General features: G+C 40.1%; 1 protein-coding gene across 1 annotated transcript; it reads left to right on the top strand.

Moving 5' to 3' along the window:
* Positions 1–1,523: 1,523 nt before the first annotated feature.
* On the top strand, positions 1,524–21,621 carry GPRC6A (G protein-coupled receptor class C group 6 member A). The gene is made up of 6 exons (XM_037065109.1): positions 1,524–1,794; positions 4,352–4,655; positions 7,077–7,913; positions 14,248–14,460; positions 17,269–17,392; positions 19,680–21,621. Exons 1-6 carry the CDS (start codon positions 1,601–1,603, stop codon positions 20,792–20,794), a joined length of 2,787 nt encoding a protein of 928 aa, XP_036921004.1. The 5' UTR covers positions 1,524–1,600; the 3' UTR covers positions 20,795–21,621.
* Positions 21,622–22,812: the final 1,191 nt, after the last annotated feature.

The raw sequence follows: 22,812 nt of genomic DNA, 5'->3' as shown, positions 1-22,812 counted from the left end.
TGGGTCTACAATCAGCCAGGTGCTTACGATAGCACCTCATTAGGAGTGAAGAGCAGAGAATGAATCAATAGGGAAGCAGGTGTCACTGATTTCCCAAACACATTTTCTTTCTGGAGGAAAGCAGTGGGAACTTGGAGTTTCTGCTTTTGGTTTGTGAGTGGTGTTCACCAGGAGGCTCTTCCCAGTGCTGCAGGCTCTTAAAGCTACATCCTTAGAGAAATTGCTCAGCATAACTTTTGTCATTAATTTTTAAAATAAGAATTGAATCTGAGCAATATGGTCACATGAGGGTCTTATTTTACTTAATACCTATTATATACTTTCGCTGAACAACTATTTTAATGTCTTATTTTTCAGTGTATTTACCAAAGCTCATCTTTGGACTTGCAATTACAGAAGACCTTGCAGGTTATCTGAGCAAAATAACCTTAATTACAAAACATAAAAACATAAATTTACCCAAATGTACACATGCACTGGCATATGCAAATGAATATTAAAATTAAAATGGAAATATAAAACATTTGAAGAGTCTTCAAATTCATGTATGTTTATTAAACTTTCCGGACAACTAAAGTTAACTAGTTGGGTTCCTAAGAGGAAATCCTGCCACTGGTGACAGTGGTGAGACGTAAGGATACATTTGACACGGTGTGAAGGGCTATAACTTCTCCACTCTTCACATGGCACAACCCCACATGCCAATGGAAACTAAGGCTGGTTTGGATGATGAGAAATACCATAACAATCACTGTGCTCCTTTATTTTCTGAAGTTCCTTAAACATATCTGATACCTATCCAACAAACTGGATATACTCGATTTGGAACTGCTTGCCTATCGTATGTTCCTTAATAATACAATATTTGAATAAGATTGATTTTAAAATGTAAAATTCATAATTTTGCCCTTTTTCTTAATGGTGTCTAAGCTACTGAAGTTAATCTATCTCTTATAAATTCTAAATTAGATCCATAAGATTATGTTAGATCAGATTCCTAAGCTTTCAAAAACAGATAGCCTAACACTAGTTCCAAATTTATCAAAACAAAGCCCACAGACTGCAGAAGAGTCAATGATGTATCACAAGCCTTTCTTGTTCAAAGCAAAACACTGTGCCAGACAAGTTTCATCTCATTTCATCACTACAAAAGCTACTTATTTCTAGCACATATAAACAGGACATGATAAATACCTAAACTCAACTGAATTTCATTTTTTGAAATAGAGCTTTTCCAAGAAAATCAAAGTAGGATTCTATCTTTATGAACAGTTTATAAACTACATTAAAACTTTCGTGCCTTGAAGAGGATACCCCTTGAAGTGCAAAACTGTCCCTGTGTTTCTAATTCTGCCAGTTTTCGCCCAGCGTTCCTGCTGTCACACATGTCTAACAAAGGGGTGTTAGAAAGGTTGATGTGTTCTTACTGGTGAAGAAATGTTTTGACTATCATCAAGTATCTGAATACTGAGTGTTTCTGGCCCTGGACACTGAACTATACCTTACATGGTTTACAGGTGAAATAGGAACGTGTTGTGGGCACTCCGTGAGCTTAACGATCCCTAAGAACTTGCATGAAGTGAGCAAATGAGATAGAAACATGGCATTATTGATTGTACTGATTACGTGCTGTGTGATTATTCTTGCTACTTCCCAGCCTTGTCGGAGCCCTGATGACTTTGTGGCTGCCACTTCTCCGGGACACGTCATGATTGGAGGTTTGTTCGCCATTCATGATAAAATGCTGTCCTCAGAGGACTATCCCAGACGACCAGACATCCGGAAGTGTGTTGGGTGAGTAAAGCCTTAAAAAAACACAGTTAAATTTCCAAATATATAAATGTATACTTGTACCGACATCTAATTTGTTTTCATAAACTGTACTTGCACAAGAATTAATTTAAAAAAATTTAAACTCTCATGTTTTTAAGTTGACGTAGTCTTGCTCTGCTTTCCTAAAAGAGAGATACAACAGTGGCATATGCATAACTAACTTCCAAGTGCAGAAGCAATGAATGTTTTGTTAATATATTTATATGTATTTTACCCCCCAAAATAATCCCTGAAGTCACTTGAGAAAACCAATAAGAAGACGTAGACTATCCGCAACACACATACTAACATGTTTGTGTTTCTATCACTCACACCATGCACCTTGTTTTAAACATGAATCTGTTATTTAATTATTTGTTTAAAAATACACTACATTTAAATATTTTCTCTACACTATTATTTTTGTTAACACTCTATTTCCTTCTTGAGAAAAATCTAATTATTTTATGGTAAATTAAGGCTCTACTTTAGCTCAAAGTGCTCCTTCCTCAAGAAACACTTTACATGCATGGTGAAAGCTGGACGACAGAAAAGACGTCAAGCACCAGGTCATATGGGGAAGGAAAGCTGGGTAGAGAAAACTACAAATGAATTTTCTTTAAAGAGAGCAGGACAGTTGAATTCAAATTTTAATTTCAGGGTAAACCAAATTGCTTAAACTCTTGGAGTTCCAAGTTCCAACGTTCTCATCATCTGTAAAATAAGGGACCAGAGAACCTCTAAGGGTGCAGGTGGCAGCCTCGGTAGCTGTGGCAGTGTGGCCCTGATGCTTCTTTTACCTCTGACATCCCGATCTCTTTCTTGATGCTTTTGTGTGTGAATTTTACCTCCTCTTTCCCCCTTTTTTTCTATCAAAAAGTACTTAATGTTTTATACCAACTATACTTAATTTTTTAAAGTATTTACCAAGCCCTCTTTACCTAAGAATGCTTTCAGATAAAATATGATCCTATATCACACTGAAGTTCTTTCCTGGAATTCTACTCAAAAGTTGAGCATGTTGAACCACTGTCATCATGATTATTGATTATCAAGAATAGCAGGAAACAGCACTGGCCAGTGTAGCTCAATAATTAATAAAGATTTTCAGAGCACTAAACTGGTACTCAAAGAGTGACTACAGATTTAAAACCCACAATTGTAGGCCAGTAATTAAGAATGGAAAACACTAAAGAATGATTTGATCTAATAAGCAAATTTATTCCAGAAAATAAATTACTAACTGGAACATGCTTTCACCTTATTGTTACTTCTTGAGATAAATATTCATTCAACGTTCAGCAACTATTTATTAAATGCCTGTGTCAACAAGGCCCAATTCCAGGCACTGGGGCTATTGAGGTGAATACACCAAAGAGTTTCTGTTGCTCGTGGAACTAACATGTGGGGTACTCTGAACATATTATGCATTTTAATAGGCAGACAATGCCTTGCTTTAACCTTCCTTCTTTGTGTCTTTAAATTAAAACAATGCAAATTTGCGAAACTTCAAATTTAGGTAATCCACAATGACAAATAATATTATTCAAATGGTTTTATTTAATTTATCATAACTCAATGAAGTAGAAGAAAACTGTAAAATAATAGCAAAACCCTGAACAATAGTATCTCCCTTTATTCATTTAAAAACATGAATCAGCCTTTACTATGTTTTAGGCTACAGTCGTAAACTTTTGTATATGGTAGTGGATGAAATAAATGTAACAGTAAATCAGTAATCAAACAACTCAGCGCTCTGGAATAGTTGCAAATCCAGAAGCCAATCAGAAAAGCCCCTTGAAATAGTCAATAGCTATGTCTTGGAACTAAAACAGTCTACTCTATCTAGGAGAAGGTTCCTGGGACTTTATTCAGAGCCCGTTTGGTAAGTTATCTCTAAGAGACACTAATCTGGTTTCCAACTACAACAGATTAGAATCATAAAATGAAAAGACAGCCTCTGAACCTAAAAAGCAGGTGCTTGGACAGCAATAAAATGCTGACATTTAACTTCAAAAAGAAAAAAATCAAGCACATCTTCATACTGCAGAATATTAAACTGAGTGTTCAAAAAGTATCCCAAAATTCATTAAAACAAGGTTAAATCCTGATCCACAGAATCCACTTGAGAAACTATGGGTTTTATATACTTCTTAGAAAGGTTTCCATCAAAAAAAAAATTTAAATTGCCCTGGCTGGTGTAGCTCAGTGGATTGAGCGAGGGCCTGTGAACCAGAGGATCTCGGTTCGATTCCCAGTCGGGGCACATGCCTGGGTTGCAGGCCAGTTCCCAGCAGGGGACTCACGAGAGGCAACCATACATTGATATTCTCTCCTTCTCTCCTTCTCTTCCTCTCTAGAGATAAATAAATAAAATGTTTTTTTTAATTTTGAATAAATAAGTTTAGACCCTTTAAGTGATTAGCTTCACTGATCCAGAAATTGTCTATTTTAAGGCAGAGATGTGGATAAAATGAGATATCACCATGTCTGAAGAAAAGTTATATTCTGATTTCAAGAAATACTTGTTTCTCAACAGGTTTGAAATATCAGTTTTTCTCCAAATGCTTGCCATGATACACAGCATCGAGATGATCAATAATTCAACATTATTACCTGGAGTCAAACTGGGGTACGAAATCTATGACACTTGCGCGGAAGTCACGGTGGCAATGGCAGCTGCTCTGAGGTTTCTTTCCAAGTTCAACTGCTCGAGAGAAATTGTGGAGCTTAAGTGTGACTATTCTAGTTACATACCAAGGGTGAAGGCTGTCATAGGGGCTGGCTACTCAGAAATAAGCATGGCTGTCTCCAGGATATTGAATTTACAGCTCATGCCACAGGTAGGTTTTGTTCTACCTCCCTACGCTGGGTTTGTGAAAGGTCAGGGTAACCTGGTAAACTAGTTAGAAACTTGCTTTTACTTTCCTTTCTCTTAATTAAAAAAACATGTTCTCTATACAGATCAGATAGTGGACAAAGCAGTAAGAGGGAAGTCATTTCCCAATCTGTCATGTCTGGTGTCTGACAGTTTTTAGCATAATTTGGACCAGACACAAACCTCTGAAGACCTCAACTGCCTTGTTTCTGAAATAACATCCGTCAAGTGCGATGAAGAAAACAGGAGGGAAAGTGAGAAGTAAGGGGAATGGAGGTCAAAGAAGAATTCTTGAGGAGATGATATTTAGCTTAAAACTTGAATGAGAAACAGCAGCCCAGGGCAGATGAAAGAGGGAAGGACAGCATCTGGACTGAAAAAAAAAAAAGCAGCAAGTACACAGCTGGCATGTCCAAAGAATAACAAAAAGGTCTATGTGGCTAGATTAGCTGAGCAGAAATGAGCAGGGTAAGAGGTGCATTTGTTGAGAAAGAGGCAAAGGCCGGTCACGTAGCATCTTGAAAGCTGTGGTGTGATTTGCATTTGTTCTGAGTCTGATGAGAAGGCATTGAACAGAGACTGTGGAACTACATATCTCTGTAATACAAGCCAATAACCAGGGAGTAAACAAAAGTGTCTCTAAACAAACAAAATAGATTTTACAGAGCACTGCAACAAGTTTCTGCATATTACTCAGAGTCAAGCAAATCCCCTTGACTTTAGTTTTGAGCTACTTACCTTCCTGTCAGGTCACTGTGCAACTTAATAGGTCATTGTTTTCTAAGCTCAAGGAAGGTTAGAAGCCAAATGTTAGAAAATAAAAGGGCTTAGAGTCAGACAATCAGGAAATGACCAGTCTGGTAGAAGTGAAACTGTATAAGCATGCAAAAGAGTTCAAAATATATAACTTTCTGGAGCTAGTGTTAATAAGTGTCTGTACCCATGAAAGACTCAGGAGTTCCATTGTGCTATGGTCTAATGAAGTTGATAACAAAAAGTTTAAATCCAAAATGATAAAACAAAAGAATTATTCACCCAAATATCTCAAAGATAAGGCTTCGGCTCAAAATTTTTAGACTATGTATGTTAGGTGATAAGTAAGCTAAGTAGATTCTTTTGACAATAACTGTTTAATGTAAAAATATAATTTCCATGACATACCACATAAAAAAGGGGGACCCTTCATGGGTAAAACTGATTTTCCAGAGGCCCAGCTCTCACAGCACAGGTGGGTATAGCGATGCTAGGTACTGAGGGGAGCTAAGGTTTAGTGAAGGTCTACCACGGCTAATGTCCATTTAAATGCTCTCCTATAATCTTCACGAGACTCCTAGGTAAGGAATGTTAACTTCACTGAATTTACTTAAGTACACAGTCTGACTCCAAAGCCTATTGTTTTTCCATCTTACCACATGGCTGATCTAAATAGTGAAAATAACCATAATTATTATTATTAGCATTCACCAAGCAAGTGACACAGAGCAATTGTAGCATAGAAGGTTATAATTCTCACTAGACTAAATCAGTGTCTGCATTATACAATATCCCCAGACAATTCGACTGCACATCAGTTTGAAATGCTCTCATTGACACAGCCCTCCTGATGGATCCTGCACAAACCCCCCAGTCCCATTGCCCCTACTTTCTCCAAAAGACTCCACCTGTAAATCAGGCAAACCTTTGCACACATCAGGGAGGTCTCCCCAGGTGCTGATGTTTATTTGACTAGATCAAAGCTCCAAAAACTACAGCCTGCAGTCTGAATGTGGCTCACAATCTCTTAAGATGTTGAACTAAAAATGATTATTATGTATACTTTAAATATTGTAACAAAAAAGGAGATTGTATGTGAGTCCACATGTGACCAACAAAATGGAAACTATTTTGTATCTGGTCCATTAGAGAAAAAGTTGGCTGAGCTCTGAACTGGATGAGTATTTGGCTGAGTGATTCATTTCCTCTAAAATAAAAATCCCTCAAGTTGTAAGTTAGACAAAATCTTGAACATACTAAGTGCTCCAAAATGCAATTTGCTTATTTGACTTACTGCATTTTTCCTGTGTTTACCTCTAAGTATTTAAATAGTATCCACTCTTGGCTCTGACCTGTGATATAGCAGTGTACATAAAGAGATAAGAGAGAGCCTGAGCACTCAAAAAGCTTGTCCTGCACACAATATGGGGTGATTGGCGAGCAATGGCTCTAAACAGCTACTAAATATCATGATTTAAGTTATGTGGGGTTCATTGAAAGGGAAGGATGAAAAGGGCCAGAGAACTTTTAAAAGGTTATGAAAACCCACAGAAATCAAAGAGAGGGACACCTGCTATGAAGAGCCGTCTGGAGCTCTTCGACCCCATAACTAAAAGATACTATCGATTTCCAGGTGAGTTACAAATCGACGGCAGAAATCCTAAGTGACAAAATCCGCTTTCCTTCATTTTTACGGACGGTGCCCAGTGACTTCTATCAAACCAAAGCAATGGCCCACCTGATTCAGAAGTCTGGATGGAACTGGGTTGGCATCATAACCACAGATGATGACTATGGACGACTGGCCCTCGACACTTTTGCAATTCAGACCATGGCAAATAACGTGTGTATAGCCTTCGAAGAAGTTATCCCAGCCTTCCTCTCAGATGACACCATTGAAACCAGGATCAACCAGACACTTGAGAAAATCATAGCAGAAGCCCATGTTAATGTCATTGTGGTGTTTCTGGGGCAAGTCCATGTTTTCAATCTCTTCAGTAAAGCCATCGAAAGGAATGTAAACAAGGTCTGGATTGCCAGTGATAACTGGTCGACTGCTACCAAGATCACCACCATTCCTAACGTTAAAAGGATTGGCAAAGTTGTGGGGTTTTCCTTTAGAAAAGGGAACGTTTCCTCTTTCCGGTCCTTTGTTCAAAGCCTGCATATGTTTCCCAGAGATCATAACAAACCCTTAAATGAATATGCCATACTCTTGTCTGCCTGTGCTCACGTCAAGGACAGTGATTTCAGTCAATGCATTTCCGACCACTCTCATGGGACTTTGGCCTACGAGGCTCACAAGGATACAGACAGGAACTTCTCCCTGAGAAATGACATTCTGTGGGATTACACTGAGCCAGGACTTGTTCACAGTATTCAGCTTGCCATGTTTGCCCTCGGTTATGCCCTTCGGGACCTGTGCCAAGCTCGAGACTGCCAGAAGCCCAACGCCTTTCAACCATGGGAGGTACTAACTCATACCCCAAGAAAATCCCCCTACCATAATCTCTTCCATCTCTTTCACTGGTTTAATTTGCAGAGTTACACGAACAGCTCTTAACATTCCTTTTAGTAGGAGATACCTTCAGTGCTTGATAACCTGCTTTTCCACCATTTGCTTTTGTTCTTCAGGATAATAGAGCAGTTATTTTACCCGCACCCACTACTCTGACCCACCAAAGTTGTGTTCCTTCTTATTTCATAGAAAATTCTGTTGATAGTGCTATTTTCCTTGAGTTCATGGATTTGTATCTGATCTACAGTTTTTAAGCCTTCATTAAGAATTACTTCCTTTAATGCTCTTATTAACAAACACAAGATCAAGCATGCTTAATGATTCTTTTTATAATTACTAAATATTATGGATTAGAAAACTAAGCAACGAAGTGCCAGAAATGTGATTCTAGTCTGGATCTTCACTCTCCATGCCCTTTCTTTTTCGTGGTGTCTCTGGTGGCTTGTGCTCTCAAAGCCTCCAATTATGACTCTTATCTAGAGCGGTCTCTCCAGGACACCAGTCTTCTTCAAATGACTGTAGGTCACTCATCACAACTCCCATGATACCTCAGTTCACTAATTTTGCATAAAAGAAGACTTTCCCTTTTTCTCTTTGATTAGTTTGTACAAACTCAAAGCTTAAGGCGGACTTATTTAGTAAAAATTTTCCATTGTGTTTTAAATGTCCCTGAACAAGTCACTTAAAAGCAAATTGCTGCTTTATATGATGATAAATTTTACTCATCAAGAACAAATTACTCAATAATGTGTATTCAAAGCCAAACTTAGCTGCCTTGAGGCAGAATCATGTTTCAAAAATATAGTTGTTTTAAACGTGTAAAGGAAAAGAAGGTGAAAGGTATTCAGTTCTTCTGATCTTACAAGTGGGAATCCAGGACAAGCTATTTCTACTTTTGTAATTTGTACTTTAAACACCTATAAACACAAGCTCCAAGGTCTGAGGTGATCAGCTTACATTTGTGCGGCTCATGTGATGGTCATGGGGTGTTTTAGTTGGCTGATTTTAAAGCTAGTTTTCAGCTTGGAAATGCAAAACACAAAACCTAATGAAGAGGTAAGATTAGAAATTAGGATCTTTTTCAAATTACAACTCTATTTTAAAATATATATTTATGTGCCTAGTAATTGTAAGATGTCTGTTTGAAAGCATACTCTTTGTAGTATGACTTTTAATAAGGGATTGGTAAAAACTATAAGTTAAGTGGACACCATAATGAAACCACAACATAGAATTTTAGGAATGAGAGATTGAGAAAGAGTAATGGAGAGAAAATAGGCCAGCATAGAGACAGGTTAAATGGGAGGAGACAGAAAAAGCCTCTTAAGGAATGCGAAATACGAATAACAAGAGCTGTTTATCCCCTCAAAACCTGGGAAAGTAGTTTCAATCAGGAATAAATCTCAAACATTCTGAGGAGAAGACTGGAGAGAGTACAATGTGAGCAGAGTCTGCTAAAATGTTTTATTTAAACACTAGAAGCCCAGGGTCATCCTTTATGTCCCTGGGACTCTGTTTATCTAGAAACAAACAAGAACAGTCTGGAAAGGAGGAAGAGGGGAGTGACTAGTTCCTTTCATCATGATGTGTGTGAGCTACATCTGCCCCATATTCAGTAGGACAAATAAAGTAATAATTTTACCTTTCTATGAGGGAATATCCACAGACATTAAATTTAAAAGATCAGCAACATATAGAATCACTATCAAAGATACATTCCTAAAGATAATTTTGTCCCCTGGCAAAGTTCACTAATACTTAAGTGAGAGTTTCTGTATGATTTTAGATCCAAATAAATTTGGAGGATTTAGTTTTTCCCAATATTGGAGGATAATCCTTACTTTGGCCCTACCTGTGGTGATATTCGTGAGCAGCACTCAGAGACAGCGCGATCAGTGACTTTGGCTTCCTTTTTTATTTCTTTTTTTTTTTTTTTGGTGATATACAAGGTAGTTCCTGAGTATGTGGGGTGAGAATGTCTGACAGTCAAACTTCTGTAAAGGCATTAATTTAGCACATACTTGTTCGATGTCTCAAGGTTCCAAGCATTGTGCTGAATGGCAAAAATATTATAGAAACGGAGGCACTTTTATCCCTAAAGGACTCATCGGTCTAGTGAGGAGGACAATCGAACCCTGAGGCGCTGACTACAATGCAGGGTAGTGCTCAATGACAATGTTACATATAAACACGAGATGGCAGAGAAGCACACAACGGAGGCATCTGATCCCATGTTGGCCACCGAGAGAACTTTCTCGTGACATCTCTGAGGAATGTGATGACTAGGTAGAAGTTAGCCAGGGCAGAAATGCTCCAGTGAAGTCCCAGAAGGGAGAGACAGCATGGTGTTTTTAGGAAGCAGAAAACAGCACCACAAAACCGGAGTCTTTTGTGGAAAGGAGAGGCAAATGTGACTGGGGCGGGGAGGGGCATGTCTGTGAAGGATCCGTCAGGAGGGTTTGTCAATTAGACCATCCCAAACTTTGATGTGCAGTTGAAATGTCTGGGAGTATTATTATAATGCAGATACTAACTCAGTAGTTCCAGGGGAGAAGTGAAAATCTGTAGTTCTCACAAGCTCTTGGGTACTACCCATCCTGCTGGTACAGGGACCCCCCTCCCAATAAAAACATCTGCAACACATGTTTAGTTTGGGAGGTGGTAGAGCCAAGGGGAGCCAATTAAAGATACTTTCAGACAGGAGAGGGATGGAACCTGCTTTCCGTGATAGAAACAGCATTCTCCCTGCAGGGTGCATTGATGGAAGAGCACAGGACTCCAGGGAGAGAGGACAATCTGGCAATCCAGGCTGAGGTAAGGATGCATCATACTGCAAGTACGACAATGAGGACGGAAAGACATACACCAGTGAGGCAAAAATCGATTTACAAGTGTTATGGAAAGCAATACAAGAATTAATAAATAATAGTACAAGAATCAACTCTATGTTTCACATACAACTGCAAACCTACTTTTGCCCCGCCCTGTACTTGGTACATCCATATATTTAAGAGGAAGGAGGAAGAGGGCATCTGAAGAGAAACTGTGTGTGAAGGATGATAGACAGAAGCAAAGGTGCCACAAATCATTTGAAAATTTGGGCAACTGGTACCATTTGTTGAGATGAAAACACAGTGAAAAGGAGAGGTGTAGGTGGAACAGGAAATAGTAAGCATCCCACTCTGAAAATGAAAAACTCATGAGACATCCTAGTGTAGTGGTGGTGGGGGGATATTAGTCCAGAAGTCAGAAGAGATGTGTTGAAAGAAGACAGTGATTTTGGAGTGAGTGGGCAAATGATAACTAAAGAAATTTAGGGCCATCTGTACTAGGCACAGACACACATTGTTTGTAGTTTTTATATTAGGACTCATATGCTTTACTCTCCATCTGAAAGACATGACAAGAGGAAGTGTTACTGGTGACTGAGACTTGCAATAATTTAGAGATGGAAGGGACCTCAGCAATAAGGCTCTGGCCCGTGGTCACCCACAGAGTTAGTAGTGAAACTGCCCCAGCCTTTGTCCAGCGGGCTTTTCACCACACCACAGACAACTTCACAAAAGAAAAATAAAAACGTGGGCTGGACGTCAGAGGTACAAGGGTGTTTCCTCTGCTACTCTGTAAACTCCTCACAGAGATACCTCTTTTCAGAAGCACAGCAGGCTTGTGGAGACAAAGCGAACATCAGAGTAGTTGGAGAAGTGGGAAACATCCACCGCACCCGCTTAGCTGGTGTGGCCTCCTGGGACTTTGTTCTCAAAAACAGGTCGTTATCATACAGAAGTGAATCAGCTGATAATGAAAATGCAAATCCTACTCTCTAAACTTTTCCGTGCTGGTTTAGAGGGGATTTCAGAGTCCCAGTGAAAAATAAGTAAATAATTGGTGGGAAAGGCATTTAATGGCTTAATAACTGGAGCTTAATGCTTAAATTCTGCCTCAATGCAGAGAAAATGTTCTATCGCATTTAACTAGTAATGAATGCACTGTTTTATTTGCCTCCACCCTCTTTCCTGTAAGAACAAGCATAGAATTGCACCAGTGTATTTACATCCTCCAATGTTATCATTATTTACAGAACGTATATGTGTCAGAACTTTACCCTGTAAAACCTGATTAAATGCTGGAAAAAGCAGGTGGCCATTACAGTTCAAACACAAAGGTGGAAAAGAACATGTTCCCTAAGAACTGAGTTACTGGGGCTTCTGTGTGTGAACTGCTTCACCAGCAACAGGAGAAAAATCAATACAGAAGCAGAGGTGGGAGCACAGACAGCAGGCCCTCACTTATCCTTTTATTTTTATTCCCTCCATTTTTTTCTTCCATGCATTTGCTAGAATAAGATTTGTTTTTGGTTGATTTCACCAGATTAGATCTAATATCCTGCTTCTTTAACGTAATGGTAATTAATTTACATTTGTTGCACTAATTTACATTCATTACAAGAACTATGAAATCTATGAGGATGCATTATAGTATCAATATACTTAGAGAGTTTACTAAAGTCACGTTTGGTCATTGACATGACTTTCATAGCTAATAGATTTACCTTAAAGTATAACCTGATTTTCTTCTATTGACAAAAAATGGAGGAAAGAAACATTCAGAAAGGATTCACTGAAAAGGAATAAAATAAGAATAATTCCATTAAAAGAGAATAATTTTTGCCTCATTTCATAGATTTTGCACCCAAGAAAAGCCACAAATCATCACAGACCTACATACTGAGTAGGTCTGGCGTGTTCACAGAGGGTATTTACTTAGCCATGACCATATATCAAGTGAGCGGTGGAGAGAGACTGGCAACCTGCTCTGTGTTCTTCTTCTGCAGCATAAGCTCAGCGTAGCTCCTTGTTTGTCAATAAAACAGTTACCGTTTTAGCTGTACTGCACACGAGTGCTCACTGAACAAACTGGGTAATGAGAAAGTAATTTTGCATTGTGTTCCTGTCCTTTCAATTAAAAAAGACATTTTATGAACTAAATTATAAATAGAGTTCAGAAGTCACTATGCTATGCATTCAGTCACTGAAGCAGAAGTGAAAACCACTGGAGATAATAAGATCCAGACCTCCCACAGGGGTAACATAGTGTGGCCTTAGGGAGGACACTACTGTGTATACCCATCAACTCAACTTCTCTGACGGGAATGCTACTCAGTGCATGCCCAAGAGCAGGCTGCTCCTGTTACTGGACTACCTCCCAGATGTTTATCTCTGTCCCCTCAGCCTTCATTTGGGGGGCAGTGAGCAGGACAATGACTGGCTTGGGTTACCCATTCAGACTGGGCCAGTGACGCAGGCCAATGGTGACTCTAGAAGGAAAAGATGCAAATGATAATGGGACAAAAATACAATAAAAATGAACTATTAAAAAGGATGCATTTTCCTGCCCTCCACAGCTCCAATGAAACATAAGTGATTACTTTGAGTCAGAAACAAAAAATAGTGAGAAGACTTTGAATTAATATATTGTTAGATGCAATGGAAAGACCACAAAATGAAAGTCAAGATGTGTGTCCTCCGATTTCACCCTTTGGCTGAGGGTCCTCATATAAGAAAACAGGAAGGTGATCCCTGCTCAATGTGCTTCACCAAGCTGTTATGGAATAAAAAGATATCACAGATTTGAGTATTAGGAAGTACTGTATGAATATCAGGTGACATTATTAGTTGACAGGCTCAAAGTATGTTTCTTTATTTGCGCAATATCCCCATTCACTAATAACAAGCATTAACAGGTATGAAGATAGCCTTTATTAACACTTAATCTGTGCCAGGTACTGGGCTACAGTCTTTACATTCAGAACTATATGTAATCCTCCCAATCACCCTACCAGGTAGATTTCATTTATTTTCTTTTGCAACTGGAGAAGCTGAGCTCTAGGGACAAATTATAATTGTCAAGATCACACTGCTAGTGAAATATAGAACCAGAATCAGAGCCTAGGCATCGCTCCAGAGGACTCATTCTGAAATTCTGCAGTGTGGGAAAATGAAGATGCTCAAGTTTCAATGGCAGGGGCGAGAACAGCTACCTCCCATAAATACTGACTTGCTTTCTCAAATTCACAGAGCAAGACCTTGGCAGAAATGAGGCTAGAATTCTCAAATTGTTGCCAGGTACTTAAGAACCTTCACAAGTAGTTACCACACTCACTGATTCAGGGTGTCTTTTTTTCTCATTTTTAAGTGATATGCCTTGTAAGGCAGTGTTATGATTGATATAATGTACACACTTACAATATTGCTACTAGTGTTTATTTCTACAATTATTTTTACAGTTACTCGGTGTACTGAAAAATGTGACATTCACGGATGGAGGGGAGCTATTCCATTTTGATACCCATGGGGATATAAACACTGGATATGATGTTGTGCTATGGAAGGAGATCAATGGCCACATGGCCATCACCAAGATTGCACAATATGACCTGAAACATGATGTCTTCACTGTCACAAACCAGGAAACAAAAAATGAGTTCAGGAATCTTAAGGTAATTCTGCTGTAAGTTGCTTTGTAGCATTCAGATTAATTGGTATCTCAATTGCAAAAGTCCTTGAGCCCAACAGGACCTCTAGTAATCCTACTGCCTGTTCACTGTCCTCAACTTCTTTCATTAAATTCCACAATCCACCTGTATGTTTTCTCCCTTGCACATGCCCTCAATTCTCTTGTCCCCTTACTCTCTCTTGGTCATTCTCATTTGACCAAAGCAAAATCCTTGTTAAAGTCTCTATGTAGTCAATGTAGCCCCCACGTAGCTGAACTTGGGAAGGGAACATCTTGCTGACCGGTCTCTCTTTAAATTCATGACCTCTGACCTCTAACAAAACGGAAACAATCAGAGAACTCCAGTGCTTCCCTGCCTTCCACCTGGCGCTGCAAAGAGATTATCTGCTTTCCTAGCCAAAGTCACCTCCTCCCATTGACCTCTGGATCCCAACCCCTCTCACTTACTCGAGGATATTGCCCTGGCAATTCTCCACTCTCTCCCCCATCCTCAGATATCTGCTCTTCTAGGTTATCTTCATGATGATATAAATATGGTCTTATTCCTCTCTTCTTAGAAAAAGAGAAGAAAATCCTTTGCTCCTTTTTGGTATCCTACTTCCCCTCCACATGCTGCCCATTCCTCTATTTCCCTTTAAGACAAAACTCCTTGAAAAATTTCAGCATAATCACTGGCCCCAGTTTCTCTCCTCTCACAATTTTTTACTTCTTCCAATCCATCAAAGCCCTTTATGTTTAATTCACCAATGTTAATAAATCCCAAAATCATCTTATTTACCAGCTAATCATGCTCCCCTCTTTGCGATGCTTCAGTTGCTTCCATGAAACCACACTTTGACTTCCTTCCTGTCTCTGGTCACTGCTTCTCAGTCTCATTGGCCGGTTCCTCCTCATTCCCACTGCCTGTAAGTACCAGTGTGCCCAGAGCTCAGATGCTCCTTTTCTGTCTTGACTTTTTCTTGATCTCGCACAGGATCATGGATTTAAACAGTGTCATTATATAGAAGACAAATGACTCCCAGACTTTTACCTTCTGAATTTCAAACCAAATAAATGCACAAGTGCCTAATGGATAGAATATCTACCTGGCTGTCTAACAGTCACATACACAGATTTTCTCTAAAACTGAGCTCCCACAAGTACCCCATCTCAATAAATGACCACTTCCTTCTAGTTGGTCACAGAAAAATCTGGTGCAATCCTTGTCACTTCTCTTTCTGTTATGTTTCAAATCTAATCAAAGTTTCACTTTCAAATGGATCCAGAATCCGACACTTTTTGGCCTCTACTTGGCTGCCACCACTCCAACTCCAAGCTGCTGTCATCCGACACCCAGACAAAGCCAATAGATTTCTAACTGTTTTCTGCTTCCACTGTTACCCACTTCAGTGTGTTCTTACAACAGCAGCCAGGGCAACCCCATAAAATATAATATTCTGCTCAGAACCCCCCACACACCCTATTTCTCTCAGAGTAAAAGGCAATGCCTTTCAAATACCTCACATGACCTGCCACCGTACCTCCCCCCCCACCCTTGTTCATCTCCTACTACCTTCCTTCCCCTTGCTCTCATCCCCTCCTACAGGCTTTCTCTCTCTTGCACACATACCTTCCCTTCTTCTAGCTCAAGGCATTCACCTGCTGTTTCCTTTGCCTGTCTCTGTGGTTTGCTTTCTTACTTCCTCTCCTAAAGCGTCACTATCTCAGGGGGTCCATCCTTTGTCACCTCGTTTACAATTGCAGTGTCAACCTAATACTTCTTAAACACCCTCCTGTCTTTCTTTTTCTTCTTAACACTTATCACTGTCTAGCATTCTACATATTTTGCTTATTTTTGTCACACTCGTTGTCACTTTGTCAACTAGAACTGAAGGTCTATGAGAACGTGGATTTTTGTGTTTTAAACCCTGCTGTGGTTTCAGCAATCACAGCGGTGCCTGGCATATAACAGGAAACCAAAAAATATGTGTTGGATGAGAGAATAAATGTAGTAATGCTGCAAGCCACTATCCTTGTTCTAATTTCCCTTCTGATGTTTCAGTAAAGCAAAGAACTGGTTCCTTGAAAGACAGAAATGAATTTGTCTTTCTGTTTCCAAGATTTATCTTCAGACTTTTTAGGAGAGATACTCAGTGAGGGGGAGGTGATACAATGACAACTAACTGATTGGTGCCTTTAGTGACTAAATGGAAGGGGATGACCACCATGAAAAGAGAGACACAAGTTTGCCTTTCTGATGGAAGGGTCATGAATATTTCAAGGAGGTAGTAGAAACTAATAATACCTGAGATCAGTTAGGTAAGATTTCATATCCCTTTGTCAATACACAGGCTAATTGGACTATCAGCATTTCTGGGGAGTCCTCAAAACTCATAGTCCAACAAATCAGATAATCCTGAATCTATTGACTTCCCAAAGTTATGGATACCATAGAATGCCTTTGCTGTCCCTTATGTGGGGGGATACAAACAACTGTGTTGCTGGGAAGAAAGGTTTCGCTTTTGTCCCTGTAATGGGTCCAGCTTATCTCGGTGTTAAACCCTTCGGTGCTCTCGGAGCATTCTATGGGAGTGTGGGCATTTCAGGTTCGACGTGGGCCCTGCAGAACAACCCACAAGGCAGTTTTACTGTCTGCAGTATTTTCTGTTTTTCAGACTGGTTCACATTTCTTCAGATGACACTATTTTTTAAAAAGACCAAAATCTATGTAGTAAATATGTCTTTAAATTAAGTCACAGTTAGTTAGAATGAATCTTTTCAAAATGTATTTGAATTTCTTTTCACTTTGCAGCAAATTCAATCCAAATGTTCCAAGGAATGCAGTCCTGGGCAAATGAAGAAAACCACGAAAAGTCAACACACCTGCTGCTATGAATGTGTGAACTGTCCCGAAAACCACTACACTAATCAGACAGGTAATACAGTCCCTATAACATGTACAGCGACACACCTGGACTGTCACTCTCAAGTTGATTTTTTTGTTTACGTGAATCCTATTTTGGATTATTTTTTCATTTGCAGGGGGGGAAAGCATCTCATGCTACTGCTAGATGAAATTCCAGGGAAATTTTATTTTATCTTGGAATTTTTTCCATTATATTAGCAGACTCACAGCCATGTATAATAGAGATATGAAAGTAACTTATCTTCCAAGGGGAAATGTCATCCCCTCATCTGGATTCCTCTCCAGCGGTTCTTAAAACAGTGGCTGTACTCTGTTAGTTGTTAGCCATGAATCTCTCTCTCTCTCACACTCACACACACACACACACACACACACACACCTCACTTGTGGTTGGGGCACAATAACTGTAAATGCATACATGCTGAGCACACTAAACTAAGTGTGCTAGAAATCTCTGTGTGCACAGAGGTTTACATACCCTGGAGATCTCACTATTCCTACCAAGAGGCGACAGTGGAGCCTAAAAAAGAACTTTCTATGAGACAAGGGGATGAACTGTTGACAGAGATGAGATGCTACTACCTGATTATTTGCCGAACCTGTTAATAATTTGACAAATCAGAGCAGAATACACAAATTTGAAAATGGAGAGAGGTCAGCAGCCTTTGGAACCCAAAAAGGGGCTGTTGGCACTTTCCCTGGAATTAAGCCTACTTTAAAAACATTATATTCCTTCATTATGGTAGCACTGCTATTCACTGTATAAACGCTGAGACCCCAGAGCCAGAATAGCTCCCAAATGCTTATTCTTTTTTTCTTATTGGCTCCAAGGGGAAGAGTATCCCAATGTAAACACTCCAATACCCATATTCTGTCATTGTTTTACAAAAATGCCATTTACCCCAAACTGAAATGGGATTTGCTCCGTAAATAATTAGGTAATGAGATTGGGGGGTGGGAGTTCCAGGCAATACGGTATCTAGCAACTCTCTGCCAAGTGGGATAAATAAAAACACCAAGAGAGTATGTAGCATTTATTTCCCATAAAGATGTACTAGAGTTTTTCAAGATAAAACCTGGGCTGTCTTTTGATAACCAGGGCAAATTGCTTCCAAGAACAAGTACAAAAGACTGACCACAAATTTGGAGGAAAAGCAAGGATTTAGGCTAATCTAGAACATAGCATCTATCCCTTTCGACGTCTCCAGTGCACAGCTGGCCACAGACAAGGCCAATAAATGTTCACTGAATGAATAAAATGGAGGACTCTAGCAGCAATGGTCAAGGAAGGACAGGGAAGAATGACTAGGGGAAATAAAGAATGACTCCTTTGCAGGGAAATTGATTTGGAAGAGGAGGAGGCTTGGAAGGGAATGAAGTTTATAAACAGAAACACAAGCTAACTGTGAGGTTAAGGAGGAAGAGACGTAGGCACTGTATGACGCTTTTTGGAAGTAGCTGGGGCCCTATCACTAGGGGATGGAAGCGGAGAGCAAATGCAACCACTCTGATATCAACTGTCTGGGTGGCACCTGCAGTCAGACTGGGCATAAATCATTTCCAACCTTATCACTGCCTGTGGGAGAGGCTCAAGCTTCCTTACCTCCCGGAGGGAAAATAAACTTTAATTCTTATCAGCTGTCATTGATGATAGTCTCGTGTTCTCTCTCTTTGAGAGGGCTTTAGGGTGACCCAGCCATACTGTCTCTGATTTAAAAGAACTGCAGCCTTATTTACAACAGCAGTTCCCGCCACAGTGAGTGTCTGCTCCATGGCAGGCACCACAAAAAGCGTTTTATAGTTATTATCTCACGGAAAGCAGCACCCCAGTGAGGAAGAGTCTTTTTTAAAAGAGAAGTGGAAAAAGGCTCAGGAAATTCAATTAACTTGTTCGAGATCGCAGCAATTATAAGTGATAAAGAGAAAGAGTCAAGATATGTCTGATTCTAAAGCCTTTATCCTTAACAGAGCCCCTGAACCGCCAGCTATGGACAGCAAGTTCACAGTAGACTAACATCTAACTCGAGTATATTAATTTCCTAAAGACTCACAGCCTAGCTGGCTTTTTTCCCCCTTTCTCTTTTTTACTCTCCCTCTCTTCCTTTTCCCTCGCCTTCATCCTTTCTCACTTTCTTTGGGTCCTGTGCATGCTTTATTTGAATAAGTAACCATTGCGACAATTATCTATAGCCATTTTCAAGTTAGAACTATTGCTGAGGAGGATTCTATTTATAGCATTCTGGACAATTGCCTAGTTTAAATGTTTGCGATGTAACCGAATCTCCTCTGTCTTTTAGACATGGATCACTGCCTTTCATGCAACAACAAAACTCACTGGGCCCCTGTAAAGAGCACAACGTGCTTTGAAAAGGAAGTGGAATATCTCAACTGGAATGACTCCTTGGCCATCCTGCTCCTGGCCCTCTCCCTACTGGGAATCGTGTTTGTTCTGGCTGTTGGCATAATATTTACAAGAAACCTGAATACACCTGTTGTGAAATCATCTGGGGGATTAATGGTCTGCTACGTGATCCTTCTCTGTCATTTCCTCAACTTTGCCAGTACAGGTTTCTTCGTTGGAGAACCTCAAGACTTCACGTGTAAAACCCGGCAGACACTGTTTGGCATGAGCTTTACTCTCTGCATCTCCTGCATTTTGACAAAGTCCCTGAAAATTCTGCTAGCCTTCAGCTTCGATCCCAAGTTACAGAACGTCCTGAAGTGCATCTATAAGCCAGTCCTCATCATCTTCACTTGCACGGGTGTCCAGGTTGTCATTTGCACACTCTGGCTAATCTTTGCAGCCCCTGCTGTGGAAGAAAACATGTCCTTGCCCAGAGTCATTATCCTGCAATGTGGGGAGGGGTCCCTCCTTGCCTTTGGCACCATGCTGGGCTATATTGCCATCCTGGCCTTCATTTGCTTCATATTTGCCTACAAAGGCAGGAAATTACCCGAGAATTACAATGAAGCCAAATTCATAACGTTTGGCATGCTCATTTACTTCATAGCCTGGATCCCATTCATCCCTGTGTACGCTACGACATTCGGCAAGTATCTGCCAGCTGTGGAGCTCATCGTTATTTTAATATCTAACTATGGGATCCTATGTTGCACATTCTTCCCCAAATGTTATGTTATTCTTTGTAAGCAAAATACTAACACAAAATCTGCCTTTCTCAAGATGATTTACAGCTATTCTTCCCACAGTGCAGACAGTCTTGCCACGAGTCATGTTTCACTGGTTTCCACTAAGAGCAACATCACCACGGCCACTCCCAGCTCTGGTGGCCAGCCTGCAGCCTGGCAGAAAAGCAAAGATCTTCAAATACCATCATGTGCACACACAGGCAAAGAAAATGCTACAAGTGCATGTAAAACTTGGCCTCGAAAAAGAACTTCAAGTATATGAATGCATCCTTAAGAGATGGCATGTTCCAGCATAAAACGTTTCTAGGGTCTCTGCATTTAAGATGTACATCTACTTTCCAAGCAAGCATATTCTATGTGTTTCTTCACTGTCAGTATTTTAACCAAAATTTTGTTGAACACTCGCCCTCTGTCCAACCAACCATTTAGCAAAGAAAGTAGATTCCTCAACCCGAACCTCGCTTCGTTCCTTATGACTTCCATCTGCCTCCATCTTGACCTCCTTCTTCACAGGCACATAGTTAAAGGTGTCTCCCCTAGTCAAAATTAGCCCACGATGTAGCATCCTTATTCTATCCTCCACCAGTTCCTTCAGACCTCTTTGTTGGGTTCTCTCCTTGTCTCTTGAGCACTTTTACTTTCCCATCTCCAGTGCCCAGTCCAGCTGAAGAGGCCTTTGGGCAGCCACCTGTGCCAGGGGATACTAAATGCAAAGGAACAGGAGGATCAAGGCATCATTTCTGACTCCCAGGAGCTCAAAATCCAGGGGGAGACTGTCACATAGAGATACCTGCAACTCAGTATGGGAATTCTATGATTGTAATCTGTGTGGGACATTCTAACCACATAGTGAAGTGGCAGTTAGCCACCGTAGGCAACGATGAAAGCCACATAAAGGGTGTGATGTTTAGTTGAAATCCTGAAAGATGAATAAGAGTTAGCTAATCAAAGCAAGTACACAAAGCTGTTCCAGATAAAGAGGGACAGCAAGAGCAGCCACAGAAAGTATGTTGAGGGAAGTGCAGTTATTTTGGTATTACTAGAGAGGAGTCCTCTTTCGCACGTGGAGGCCGGGTCATGACTGAATGCCAAAGAGCTTAGGTCTTCATCATATGGTTAGAAGGTGGCCATCAAAGTTTGTGGCAGAAATATGACAAGCTCAGTTTTATTTTAGGAAGATAACTCTGACACAAGCTAGAGGATAGAGCAAGCTGAGAGAAGACTAGGATCTATATCAGGAATAGAAAAGAGAAAATGTATATGTAATCAAACTCTATAGAAGATGATATATATTTGAAGTAGCTGGTGAAGGATAAAGTATAGGCTTCTAGTTCAGCTTATTGAAGGGTGCCGTGGAATAAAACTGAGCATTTGAAAGGACAGTGTCATTGTTGACTTGCGATCCATTAGTTCTGAAGCCACTGAAATCTGGTTCCTAGTTACATCACTCTGCTAAAATTGTCACAGAAAAGTTACCTGTGACTTTTTACTATCAAATTCAATGGTCATTAATGACACCTGTGGTATAATTCCTCCTTACTTTTTTTCTTCATTCTCATTATATTTTAAAGTTTTCAGTTACCAAAACTCTTCAATCTGATGTAAAGGCTCTTTTGGCCCTACTCTGACATCCCTGACCACTTAGTTCTGGCCTGTGCTGCTGGCATGTCCTCCTTCACTTGACTCTTCAATGTGGGTATTCCACAGAGTTCCAGCCTCAATCTAAACATCTTTTCTGTCAATACACTCTCTCGCTACAGTATTATCCAACTTCATGTCTTAACTATGACCCAGACCTCCCCAAACTACATGGTCCAGGTCACTCTCTAACCATCCCACCTGCTTGTCCCTCTAACACTTCAAAGGCAGTACGTCTAAAATTCAATTCATTATTTTCTTCTTCCAGCTCTTGCTCCTCCTGTTTTCCATTTCTCAGTATGCTGTATTACCTTTGGACTAAGCAGAACCCAGGGATTCATCCTATCCATCCTTGATGAGATTCTATGCTTCACCCTGTACATCAGCTGTTTTTCCTTTTCTAACTCCTGCACTTTCCCCAAACCTTGCCATTTTCCTTATCCCTCTCATTGCTTCCTTAACCCAGGCCTGCATCATGTCTTTCATAGATTGTTGCAATAGCCTTCTAATTTGACTCTTCTCTCCCAATGTTTCATCCCAAACTACAGACAGAAGTTTTCATTAAACCTTCCACTCATTTCCACTAGATATATTTAGATAACTTAAACACCTCTTTGCATTACTCAGTTGTTTTAAGACCTG

The sequence above is a fragment of the Sturnira hondurensis genome, unplaced genomic scaffold, assembly GCF_014824575.4.
Source record: "Sturnira hondurensis isolate 20B ecotype Veracruz unplaced genomic scaffold, ASM1482457v3 Scaffold0015596, whole genome shotgun sequence".
Classification (NCBI taxonomy): Eukaryota; Metazoa; Chordata; class Mammalia; order Chiroptera; family Phyllostomidae; genus Sturnira; species Sturnira hondurensis.
Note: the sequence above shows the minus strand (reverse complement) of the source record. Positions and strands in the feature narration are given on the sequence as shown.